This window comes from Schistocerca serialis, chromosome 3 (assembly GCF_023864345.2).
Source record: "Schistocerca serialis cubense isolate TAMUIC-IGC-003099 chromosome 3, iqSchSeri2.2, whole genome shotgun sequence".
Taxonomy (NCBI): domain Eukaryota; kingdom Metazoa; phylum Arthropoda; class Insecta; order Orthoptera; family Acrididae; genus Schistocerca; species Schistocerca serialis.
In genome coordinates this window covers 444,515,407-444,528,911 of record NC_064640.1, presented here as the reverse complement: position 1 = coordinate 444,528,911, position 13,505 = coordinate 444,515,407, and the positions used below count along the sequence as shown (strand labels likewise).

The window sequence follows — 13,505 nt, the reverse complement described above, 5'->3', positions numbered from 1 at the left end:
ACCAAGTTAAGTTATTTTTATGCTTGTTATTATTTTAATAAATGTGTGTGAAAATTAATCAAGTTCTGTTTAAAGTTGGTCACCGTCAATCTGCTACTCTAAGCGTGCAAGTGGCATTTCTATCATCTGACCTCACGGCAGAAGATAAACACACCACGATAAGACCCCGAGACATACTGCTGACACTCACCTACTTCGCTAGAGCGACCAGTCAAATAATCTGATGGTGTGTGTACCGAAGGTCTTACAGTACGCACACCACACTAACATTGTGGATAACATTGGAAGTTCACTGAGGCTTTTTGCGGATGATGCTGTAGTATATTGAGAGGTTGTAGCAATGGAAAACTGTACTGAAATGCAGGAGGATCTGCAACAAATTGACGCATGGTGCAGGGAATGAAAATTGAATCTCAATGTAGACAAGTGTAATGTGCTGCGAATACATAGAAAGAAAGATCCTCTATCATTTAGCTACAATACAGCACGTCAGCATCTGGAAGCAGTTGATTCCATAAATTATCTGGGAGTAGACATTAGCAGTGATTTAAAATGGAATGACCATATAAAATTAATTGTCGGTAAAGCAGATGCCAGACTGAGATTCATTGGAAGAATCCTAAGGAAATGCAGTCTGAAAACAAAGGAAGTAGGTTACAGTACTCTTGTTCACTCACTGCTTGAATACTGCTCACCGGTGTGGGACCCGTACCAGATAGGGTTGATAGAAGAGATAGAGAAGATCCAATGGAGAGCACTGTGCTTCGTTACAGGAGTATATAGTAATCACGAAAGCATTACGGAGATGATAGGTAAACTCCACTGGAAGACTCTGCAAGAGAGACACTCAGCAGCTTGATACGGGCTTTTGTTGAAGTTTCGAGAACATACCTTCACTGAGGAGTCAAGCAGTATATTGCTCCCTCCTAGGTATATCTCACAAAGAGACCATGAGGATAAAATCAGAGAGATTAGAGCCCACACAGAGGCATACCAACAATCTTTCTTTCCATGAACAATACGAGACTGGAATAGAAGGGAGAACTGATAGAAGTACTCAAGGTACCCTCCGCCACACATCGTCAGGTGGCTTGCGGAGTATGGATGTATATGTAGGTATAATGCATACAGTCCCATTTATCATCCATTCCTTCTGCTAACAGTAATTCTCTGGAAAATCTCTAAATCTTCAAGCTAGCCTAACAAATGTGGAACACTAATTCGCCAATCATTTCGAATCTCACTGACGGCTAACTTTAGGTGATTAGGGGAAAACTGATCCATCAGATCCCAGTTTCAAAGCAAATACCCTTAGTCCACTGGATTAGTGGAAATCCCAGACGGCACCATCTCTTGCATTGCTAATGTCTCCAAGTCACATCTGTCTATCATATCCAACTTAAAAAAAAAACACTAGCCTCTACTGGCTCAAAAATTGTAGATTACAGTCTGTATATTATGAACAGTTGACAAAATCACTATTGGTATGAACAGCTCTGTAACCTATGGTCTTTGCGTAATGTTAATACAGTCACCTTACTGCTGTATCAATGCTTCACACCTGTAGTGTCGGCAACCACTATCACATCAGTTCTTCGAAGATGCCTAACAAACAGGGGAGAATTTTCCTGAACTTAGATGGCCATGCTCTGACCATCCACAAGGTTAAGTGACGCTACAGGCCGCATAGAGCTATTCTCTTCTGCAAGGCCAGCTATATCCTAGTGACGAGTAGTATGTAAGGCAGTGGTCTATCCAGACAAGGCTCATTCACTCCAAGTGAGTTTCCTGGGCCAGGCGCCATTTCTGCAAGGATTCCATCAACCAGGAGTCTCACTCAAGAGCCACCCCCATGATGTTGCTCCCATTCACATCTCACTTTGTGACCCCAGGAGTGGCCAGCAGTGGACCTAAAGAGTGTTCGTGGCCTCCGTGACAAAGAAGACAGGGACACTGTCATCGTGGCAGAATTGTGGACTGATAAATTTATTCCTGTTTAGCTTTCAAACAGCTAAATGCCAGACTTTAACAATTTTGCTACCTACGGGACTTAAATTCTGTTAATTCTGTTTGTAATTTAACACTAAGCGTCATACTGGACTCTGATTTCCATAAAGTGTGTCTTAAATGAACTTAGGCTCAGTGACAATCTAACTTACCTTCATCTACCTGTAATATTACTGTTCTATTTCAAGAAGCGACTTATTTTGTTTCCAATCAATGGAAAGTCCAGGGTGGATTAACAACAACACTATGAAAAGGATGGATTCCCAGCTTATAGAGGAGACACTACTATACATTTTAGCTTTCAGCTAAATATGGCCTTCTTCTAAGGTGCGCACCCCCCCCCCCCCCCCCCAAACACACACACAGAAGCACAGCTCACACACTGTTTCTGGCTGATGTGGCTGGACAGAGTCATAACTGTATAACTGTGCCTCATGGACGCAGCAATCTGGGGCTAAAGTTTAGATCAGGGTTAGCGGAGGTTAAAGCAATGCTTAGCTACTGCTCATAGGTTGGTAACACGACAGTTTTGCATAGCCAATGGGATGATTCTTTGGCATAACTAATGAGGGGCGAGAAGAGAGGGAATGTATTTCTAGCACCAAAATTGAGACCATCGTCTTGCTTCCTGTTTTTTGGTGTGCTGGTGAATTTCAAGAGAAAGTTTTGTGATTATGGCAGTGAGCACTATAAAGTGGATTGACGTTGCTGCATGTCTCGTGGATTAGTTGCAGAGATATTAAAATGTATGGCTCTGAGCACTATGGGACTTAATATTAAAATGTATCAAACATGGTCATGAAATGAGAACGCAATCGGGGTCTGTGTGAGCTCACTGAGTAAGTGGATCAATGTTTTTTAATTAAATCATGGGTGAAGAGAAGTGGATCAATGTATGTTCATATTAACAAACATTATTGATGCACCTGCCTCCTCTGATAATTTAACTAAAAAACATTGATCCACCAACCTCCTCCAATGATTTAATTAAAAAAAAAAAAACATTGATTCACCCACCTTCTCCCAAGATCTAATGAAAAACATTGATTCACCTACCTCCTCCCATAATTTAATTAAAAAACATTGATGCACTTACTCATTGTGCTCACACAGATTGATTGCGTAGCAACATAGAGCAAAGAAATATTTCACTGCTTTTTTGAATATATCATGGGTTGCAACACTGTCCTTGGTTTGCAGATTCTGGCACAGTTTAAACAACAGTAACTCAAACAAGGAGCAATTAAATTTATAATCCCCATTTACAGCAATGTTTCACCCTGTCTTCCAAAGTATTACATTGCCACACACCATCTGCCTGCTGCTCTCTCACTGGTTGCATAACACAAACAGCTGACACACCTTCACTTGTTCCCATCATACTGCACACCAAACACTGACAATATTCCTGCAAAAAAACACGTAAGTATGCCACTGGCCCAATTCCAGAATTTTACCCAATATGGTGGTGGGGTAAAGCAAGGCATAGGGTCGAGAGGGGGGGGGGGGAGAAGGGGGGGTACAGCAGGGTAGGGTGGGAGAAAGTGGAGTGCTGCTTGTGGGAGCATGCAGGGATATGGCGAGTGTAGGGAAGGGCTGTTAGGTGCCGTTGGGACATTTGGGGGCTGGGGATGGGGAGTGGAAAAGGAGAGGAGGAGGGAAGGGGAAAAGGACTCGTAGGGGTATTGGAATAGAAACCTGTGTTATGCTGGAGGGGGAGCAGGGAAGGGGAACATGGACTAGCAAAAGATGAGGTCAGGAGTTAGGGGATCGTAGAATATATCCGCCTCAACCTTCACTAGTCCCTGTCCTCCACACCTATTTCCTTCTCTGCTCCCACCAAATCCACTAACTAGTGCTTTTCCCCTTTTCCATCCCCTCCCCCCAATCCTCCCAACTGCACCCAGCAGCCATACCCTGTCCCCACAACATCCCTGCACACTTCAACAAGCAGCACTACACCTTCTCCCACCCCATCCCGTTATCTTCCCCCCCCCCCCCCCCACTTCCTCACCTCTTTACCCCTCCTTCTTAGAATTGCTGTCCCATTAGGTGCAATTATGACTCAGTCTGGCCACAGTGGAAAAAGACACTGATCATATATGTGTGTGTGTGTGTGTGTGTGTGTGTGTGTGTGTGTGTGTGCGCGCGCGCGTGCTTTCTACTTCAGAAGAAGGATTTTGGCTGAAAGCTAAATCGTATGCCAGTCTTTCCATCATGCCTGTCGGCAACTCAGAGTCTTCTCTATATGGTGAGTATAACTCCATCCTTTGTATAATATTGTTATTTTAGGTTTTGTTTCAATCCACATCAGAGTAGACATGCTATTAAACTTTGATAAATAAACTTGTTCAATCATTGCTAATGGAATATTTTTTCTGCCACCATCGGAGGACATATCAGTTGGCAATGAGGTTTTGTGTTCACAGCTGGCTCACAGGTGTGCTCTGGTCCAGGTAGTCACTGCTTGCATGTGTTTTGCAGTTGACAATATGCCCATTATAACATTGATGACAGTGTGATGGAACCAGTCGATCCATCTGCCCAGATGTTGATTCTACGCCAGCAGATAAAGCACACCCACAAATACCAGATCGAGTGCCTGGCCGCCATCTTCCATGTTGCCTTGGGAAATCTCCTCATGTCTCTCCTAGACTGGCTCCATGGTCAAGAATTTCTGGTCTGAGCGTACCCTTGGATCAAGACCCAGCGTTCGACAAAGATTCCCCAAATGTGTTTGCACCTCAACATCGTTGCGGAAGAAGCTATGGCCAATTTCCTACTGGATGCCAAACTCATCGCACGCCACACCACAGAGGGCCCAACCCTCAGAGAGATCCTCTGCCTGGTGTGCCACAGCTGGCCATCAAAATGGCTGCACCTGGGTGGTCATCCCTGCAGTTTTCCAGCAGCACGTTTTGACTCTTCTCCATGTTAGGTGCTGGGGCTTTGTGCTCACTAATTGTCTGACCCGCCACCATGTCTATTGATGTGGCATAGACACTGCTGTTACTCAAATGGTATCCTCTTGCATCATGTGCCAGAGCATGTATGCCACCCCTCAAAGCTCTGTCTTCCCTTGACTAGACTATTGCAGTCCTTGGTCGAGGCTTCATTTGGATTTCATGGGACTTTCTTGGGCCACACTTGGCTCATTGCAATAGACACTGGCAGCAGGTTCCTATATGTTTCCCTAATGTCTGTCACATCAACTAGTCAAAATTATTCAAACCCATCTTATATTTTTTTTCCATTAAAGGAGTTTCTGACACCACTGTCACAAACAATTGTCGCGAATTAGCATCTGCGGAATTCTCCACCTTCTGTGACAAAAATGGCTTTGCCCTCATTCACACAGCATCCTTTCACCCTGCCTCAAATGGACTAGTGGAACAATTCGTATATACTGTTAAAACCCAAAAGTCTAAACTTCACCATCGCCATCCTCTGGACAAAGCTCTCATCCTTTCTCTGGCATCCTACAGGTCAACATCACAGGACAGCTTGGCTCCTGCTGAGAAACTTCTTATTGGTCCCAACTTTCTATCCTTCACTCCCCCCCCCCCCCCCCCTAGTTCATAGCCCATTACTCAGAGGTCTAGCTGCCACCATTTTTCATTTAAGGATTCAATTTTGGCCCCTGTTCTTAGTAATGGATGCCTAACACTGGTTTCCGGCCATAATTTCCAAGTAACTAGTCAGGCCCATGGCTCAGGCGACACTTAGGATGCCAAACTGTGCCACAAACATGGAAACGAATACGATGCCATGGTCCTTTTCCCAACACCGAGATCCTATCACTATCTTTTGTTCCAGAGACAGAGCCACCCGTTGTTTCCACACTAGACACTACCATGTCATCTCAAACAGTGCTGGTGGCTAGCTCACGGCAGAGGCCTTCTTCAGTTCCACATCGTCAGGACCCTCACCAATGGATGTAGACATCATCCCCTCCAATTGCCCCAGCAAGTGGTGGGAGTGGAGAGGGATGCCTAACAAACAGGCGACAATTTTCTAAAAGATGGACAATCATGCTCCAGCCATCCTCCAGGAGGCAACTCAAGCTCCATTATGGGCCATGGGCCACACGGACATATTCTCTTCTGTAAGACACAATATTGAAAATAGACCCAGCTGTACCCTAGCACCAAGTGGTATTTAGCGTAAACCAGTTTGTTCTGAGTGAATTTTTTAGGCCAGGTGCTGGTTCTGCGAAGACTCCATCAATCAGAATTCTCATTCAACAGCTGCCTTCATTATATTGCTACGACTCACATCTGACTTCATGACCTCGGAAGCTGCCAGCTGTGGACTTACGGGTTTTCACAGCCTCCTTGCCGAATAAGAAGAGGACTCTGTTCTTGTGACAGACTTCTGGACCTGTAAATTTATTCCTGTTTAACTTTCAAATGGCTACACACTGCACTTAAGACAATTTTTGTCTGTTAGGGACTTAAATTTTGCTCATTCAGATTTTGTTTTAACAATGAGAATTCTACAGGACTTTGAGTTCTATAAAATGTGCTTAATGAAGTTAGGCTCAATAATAATCTAATCAGCCTTCATTTGCTAGAAGTATTATTGATCTGTTTCAAGAAATGACTTATTTTATGTTTTGTTTCCGTCAACGTCAGAGTAGACGTGCTATTAATCTTGGATAAATAAACTTGTTCAATCACTGCTACCTGGATATTTATCAAGCCACCTTCGGCAGACGTATCTCCTACAGGGGAAAAAAATCATATTTCTGAAAATATTTGCATAGTATTTCAAACAAAAGTTATGTCATCACGTATGTCAATTTAGAAAAAGCATACGACAGTGTAGACTGCGAATCCCTATTTGATGGACTAGATCAAAAGACAACAAACATCATAAAAGAAACACTCATGGAGACCAAATCCAAAGTAAAATTTATGGGAGAATTGAGCACAGAATTTGAAATAGACACAGGAGTATGACAAGGGCTGTCCCCAGTTCTCTTCAATTGTGGTTTGAAAAAGTTGTTCGGGAATGGAGAAAAGCAGTTGCACCAGCACACAGACTGGGACCAAAACGTAAGGGCATATAATTAGACTGTTTAGCATTTGCTGTCGACAAGGCACTGATCCCACAAGACATTACCGATGCACAGAAACAGCTGGAATTATAAGAGCAGGCAGCAAAAATAGAATTATAAATTTCATTTGAAAATATATATATATATATATATATATCTGTGCATCTTTGATGTCAGTCATATATATATATATATATATGACTGACATCAAAGATGCACATTCTGATCTCAAAATTGGTAATAACTACATCTCTCCAGTAAAAGAATTAAAATATTTAGGTGAATGGATTGCAGAAAATTGTAATGAAAAGAAATCTGTCAGATCAAGAGTCCAGAAAATAGCGACGGTGTTTCAGTTAACAATAAACATTTACAACAAAGAGTGTCTCTCCTGGAACTGCAAAATAAGACACTACACAACAGTAATTAAACCCAAAGCTCTCTACACATCTGAGACACTAAATCTTCAACACAGAACACTAAAAGGGGAATTAATAAAAGTGAAAGAACTTAAAATAATGAGGAAAATCCTAGGACCAAGAAATAAAGATGGTGTGCACTATCCGAAATCCAATGCAGAAATATATAAAAGTATCTCCAAAATAACGGACAAAATGTGCATGAGAACAATCCAATTCATGGGGCATTTAGAAACAATGGACTCAAACAGATTAATGCACAAAATTCATACATTTTTAAAGAACAAAAACTACAAGACTGAACTGGTACAAACAGATGGAAAAATACCTGGGAGAATTAGGGTCTCCAAATGTGCATGACAGAAATGAAATCAGAAAAATCACAAACACACTGGGTTTTGAGGAGGAGAGAGAAAAACTAACCAACATATGTGGTCTGCCCAATGAAAACTAGCCCATTCGTTGCATATGAAGGAATACTGGGTGAAGAGGAAGGCCAATAAATGTTGATTTCGAGTGGTCCTAAGCAATCAATCTGCGAAGAAGAAGAAGAAGAAGAAGAAGAAGAAGAAGAAGAAAGAAAAGAACTCCCTGAGATATTGAGGTTCCACTGATGTAACATTCTATCACTTCTCCATTACGCACAAAAAAAATTGATTCCCTCCACATTAATTTTTCAGTTTGCAAAAAAGTTTTTCTTTCAAATCAATAATCAATTCTTGTCATCATCTGAGAAACATAGGCTACCAATAAATCAAACAACACCCATGTTCAACATCAAATGAAATACTTGTGAAAATATTAATCTCCCAACAGAGAGCAATAATTCTAATCTCTTGTACTTCTTAACTTGCACATTTTGCTTAAAAAAATAAGTACATATAAGCACAGAACTGAAAGCAACTAGTAGTTACAGCATTATTTGTATAGTTGGTTAATAATTATTAAATTTTATATTTGCATCAATAACTGTACTATAATTACTTACATCGCAACTCCAAGAGGCCACTGATAAAACTGGACATTATCGATCAGCGGTGAATCATACACCAGAAAGGCAACATCAATTCTTCCTCCTCTGGACTTCATATATGGAAGGAGCCAATCATTACTACAACCTTCATCTCCTAATAACACAACTGCAATGTGGGTCAGTTTTTTGTAAAGAGGAACATAATCTAACCACTGCTTTGCAACGTTAATTTTCTCTTCTGAGCGACCATTTAACACTAGCACAAGTTTTTCCACATCACTAGGCACTGTAGTTTGTATAACACCTGGTCCATATCGATACGTAAAGTTGATGCCATGCAGTATTTTGAAACCTGTCTCAACTAAACCACCTTCTCCATTTTCAACTTTTCCATCCAAAACGTGATGCCACAGATATTTTGCTATAGCAGCTTTTCCCCAAATTTCCACATTACTTCTTTTATCTGTTGTCTCACTGTTCAAATTGATTTTCAAGTACTCTGTTTTGGAGATATGAGTATTCATGCCAGGATAATGCAGTTGGGAAATGCCATCACTTTCTGAAAAATGAACATCATAATTTAAAACAGTATTATTATTATTATTATTATTATTATTAGTAGTAGTAGTAGTAGTAGCAGTAGTAGTAGTAGTAGTGGTGACCAAAAATCTAAAAGCAGTACTTACTAAATCAAAAGTGTACAAAATCATCACTGAATTACTACCATCTTGCCAAGCTGTAATTCCAACCACTAGTCACCCTATGTCCACAGAAAATAATAATAAACATGTTCATTATGGTTGACTACAGCTAGTTATATTACACTGCACAGGAGCCATATTAATATACGCAAAGCTTAAAATGTGGAGTCTGAGTTATCAGTAAGCAGATTCGTGTGCTCCTAGTACTTATACAGGACCATATGGAGGGTAAGATTAATTTCATATCTTTCAGTTTCTAACCCCTCATAAGTGGTGCAATGAGCAACTATCGGATACATATCCACTTGTTTCACACAATTTCATATTACCCACTTTGCTGTCAAAAAATGGGTCAAATCATCTGAGATTTTGACCAGAGTGTGATCACAGTTCAAGAGTGTTGTTTAGTCTATTATGTATTTGATTGGTTCAAAAAATGTACCAGTAATCATGTTGCTTAAGGAAATGAACATGCAGAATTTAAATGATAGGCTTGCATAATTGTTGTGAGTACTTGGGCCATTCTTTGTGAATGTTTTGGGCACTGTCATATGTCTGGAAGGTTGATTCTTTATATCCTCAGAAAGAAAAACAGGAAATACATATGATAGCAGTTGCCATTTATTTTGCAGCAACATGAGAGGTTATTGTTAATAAAATTGCCACCTGCTCCACAAAATGTCACCCTTACTGCAACCCAGGGAACAAGATGACGCATGCAGAATGAAGAGTAAGTAGGATAGAAATCAAAATCCAAACTCGATTGTCAGCAAGCAAAGATTTTGCAACTGTGTACCGGGTTTCAAAAACTGCACTGTTCCTAACTTCCTTCTTGACAGAAATACGATAACTGCAGTATACTACTCCATGTTGCTGGGTGACATGAATAACACTCAGCAAAATAAATAATGCTGGTGACACATTCACAAACCTTTGTTTTTTTTGTAACAATGTAAAACCACATACTGCAGTCAAAACTCAGTTTATCACCATCTTTACAATTTCCTAGCACACCAGAAGTGTGTGCTGGGCAGGAGCTCAAATCAGGCTGCCTGTCTGGTCATGATCATGTTACTCACTGAGTTATCATCACAACTCATCTTCAGAGCTTAAATTCTAGCAGTACTTCTCTCCCAGTTTCCAAATATCACAGAAGTGTAAGTTGCTGAACTACTATTCACAGAAGAAGCAGTATCACAAAGAACAGGCTTAGCTACAGCCTGTGTGTCATTTCCAAAATAAATATTTCACTCTAAAGTAGAATGTGTGCTGTTTTGCAACTGGACTGTTGGAGTTCCCATTCTCCTCACATACGTATCTGGCAGAAGACGTGCATTTATCTTCAATAAAAATATGTAGCCAATTACTGGGAAGTTGCTACAATAGTGCAAATCATTATACTCTTGCCACAATGCAATGTCTCCAACAACAGGGGTCCAGAGAACAACTACAAAGAAAAGTTCATTTTCTGCACTAAGAAAAGTTCAATGGAAGTGTCCACCCATCTGTTTTGATCCGGGATGTAATAATGTTGTGGAGTGACATTACTATGGCACTGTGTTTTTGAGTTGGTTGTGTTTGTAGATGTGATGTTGTTGTATTTGATGGTGTCCTCTGGTGGTGGATGTGCTGAGTATAACAGGTGGTATTGGGTTCATTTGAGTTTTGGTTGTCATTGTGCTAACACAGTTCATAGTTTAGGTAGTTGGTGCAGTAATGTGGGTTGTGGAAGTGTATTCAGGGAGTTACTAAGGCTTTTTTTCTGTTTATGTGTTTGGTATGATTGTTAGGTCTGATTAGTTCAGTATTTGTTGTGCAGAAAGTACAGGTGGTACTACCGGAGGCTTCTGTCAGTAATTTTTGTTTTGGCTTTATTCTAAAGTAATTGTGATATGGGGTATTTGGGTTGTTGGGGTTTTGGCTCCACTTTTTGGAGTTGTAGGTGTTGGGTTTTTTTATATCGAAGCTGCAATTGAAGTCAAGGGAAACGTCTAATTCCACCTTTCAGAGATGTAAGTATTGGTTTTTTGGTATCAATAGCTATAGATAAAGGGAGATGTCCAATTCCTGTGGTTTTGTTGGTGTAGCGGAATGTTGTGACTAAAATTTTTTTTTATATTATTTGTTTTAGGATGTTGCAGTGTATTTTTGTTATTGTTATGTTTTTAGCTTGTCCCTGCTCTTAACCCCCAATTTTCCACAGCTGTCCCATTAGTTTCATTTTATTTTTGTAGTGAAACATTATTGCATCATTTTTATTTTTGTTCATGTTTGGTGGTGTGTGTATGTAGTGACATCATTGTCACATATTGTATTCACTGGAACTAGCTGTTTCCGTCATATTGATGACATCATGGGTCAAAGCAGACGGGTGGAATCGGGCACTTCTGTAATGCCCTAAAAGGTGTGCTGTACCCTGCACTTAGAAACTTAGAAAACATACATGCTCTGGTTGTATGAAGTTCTCAGTTAGTCAACTTGTGGGACATTGGCTCTATGACCACTCAAATGTTCAATGGCGGAGATTGCTTAACAAATTCAAACACTCTTCAAGAGAAACATGAGCACGAAATTAGATACAGAAAAGTGTAGTGTTAAATGGAGTACTGATAGAGAAAGCAATCACTTGCATTTGCTGCTGGTGTGGAATAAGAAACATTTCCCTGTTAGATACCTCAATTCTCCTCAGTCTCAAATCCATGACAACCTAGCATTGGATAAATTCATGTGCAGTATCATTGCATTTGTTCAGCTACAAGGATGGTAACAAAGAGGAAAAGCTTTACTCCATATTGCAATATTACTATCTACCATTATAGTCAGCATCATCTGATTTGCTCCTTTTATTTTGGTCCTATCCTATAGCTTTGTCCTACATTACGATAGCTCCTTTATTGATACTGAGAGTAAGGGCATATTCCTTTCATGCAGAAGTTTTTCTCTGATTATTAAGACATACAAGTTGATTACATAATTATCTATTCTCAATGCTTTCAGTGTGACAGCAGGGGTGTTCGTTTCCACACACATGCATAAGAGTTCATGTTTATTTCTAGAATTTTAACAGAGTAAATGTAGTACCACTTACAACACTAATTCACCAAAATGCAGAAGTGTTCAGTTTTCAACAGGCACACACAAAGATGAAGACCTTGCTTATTGACGATTCAATTCTTTCACCAAACTATGTATAACACGACCTGCCTGTTTGATGTGTAACGAAAGTGTAAATAATGCACGTCATTTGCAAAAAGTCTGCTTTATTTTCACAATTAATTAACAAACTGTATCGGTAGCCTAATCTAGAACGTTCACTTTGTCATTTACAATCACGTCTGGAGTCTCTCAATGTTTCTGTTCTCGTCTAAAGAGTTGTGCTCACTATTTGGCATTAACGCATGAATTTCCAATGGTACTATTAATCCTTCCTACATATCTACTAATTTTCATCACTAATGATGTTAAGCTGCAGAGGCAGTACGAAATGAAAGGTATGTCAGGAATATGGAATGTTCTGAGGCTCAAAGGAAACTGTACAGCCTTGAACCATTAACACCATGCATCAGGTTGGACAAAGATACCCTTCCTCAATCCGTATTACCAGTTCCTCTATCCATACGTACCCGTTGATCAATAATACTTCACAAGATTGATATAAACAAACTTTCACGTCACAAGAGCCGATGAAACTAAATTATTATCTAACTCCATTTGTGTGAAGAAATGCAACTTAAATGAAAAACTGGTACACAGCCAGCACAGAAAAAACATTCTCTTTGTTGTCCAGGAACACAGCTGTGAGATAGTGAGAAACAAAGAAAAATACAGTAACGTACCTTTGTCACCAACCACACAGTATAGTTTGTACACAGCTATCAGGGTGACAACCACATAAACAACACACGAAGAAACCATTAAATATCGGCAAAATCGTTTCATTTCTTACTATGCCGTCAGTTACTAACAGTTTCATTTTTCTCTTTATATGTATCAGATTTGTTTTTCAATCAAAGCGCGAAAAACAAAAACAACCAAAGATGACAATGGATGCTGTTGACAACTTCCACCACAGATATTGATCTATGGTCGAATGTTGCTTACGAAGCTGTTAGTACGATTAACGTCGATTCACACTTGACGTACAGGAACGGAAAATCAAGTGGTGGAGTTCACATACGCTGTCAACGGAACAGAGCGGGACGTCGAAGTCAAGTTTACTTAGGAAGAAGGTTATTGCATGAACGCTGGTGGGCCGACTGTGTCGTCTGCTAATCTAGGAGTTAAACCCAATTCACACTGACCGTCACATTACGTCAAAACATTCCACTGTACAATTTAAATGGCAG

At 40.3% G+C, this 13,505-nt stretch overlaps 1 protein-coding gene across 1 annotated transcript in view; it reads right to left on the bottom strand.

The window, feature by feature from the left end:
- LOC126470340 (ribitol-5-phosphate xylosyltransferase 1-like) overlaps nucleotides 1-13,190 on the bottom strand; it is a 40,701-nt gene extending 27,511 nt beyond the window's left edge. The window contains exons 1-2 of the mRNA XM_050098128.1: nucleotides 12,996-13,190; nucleotides 8,474-9,017 (exon numbers count right to left, since the gene is read on the bottom strand). Coding sequence (XP_049954085.1) covers nucleotides 8,474-9,017; nucleotides 12,996-13,098 — 647 coding nt within the window. The 5' untranslated portion in view covers nucleotides 13,099-13,190. The remainder of the gene's footprint in view (nucleotides 1-8,473; nucleotides 9,018-12,995) is intronic.
- Between the last annotated feature and the right edge of the window lie 315 nt (nucleotides 13,191-13,505).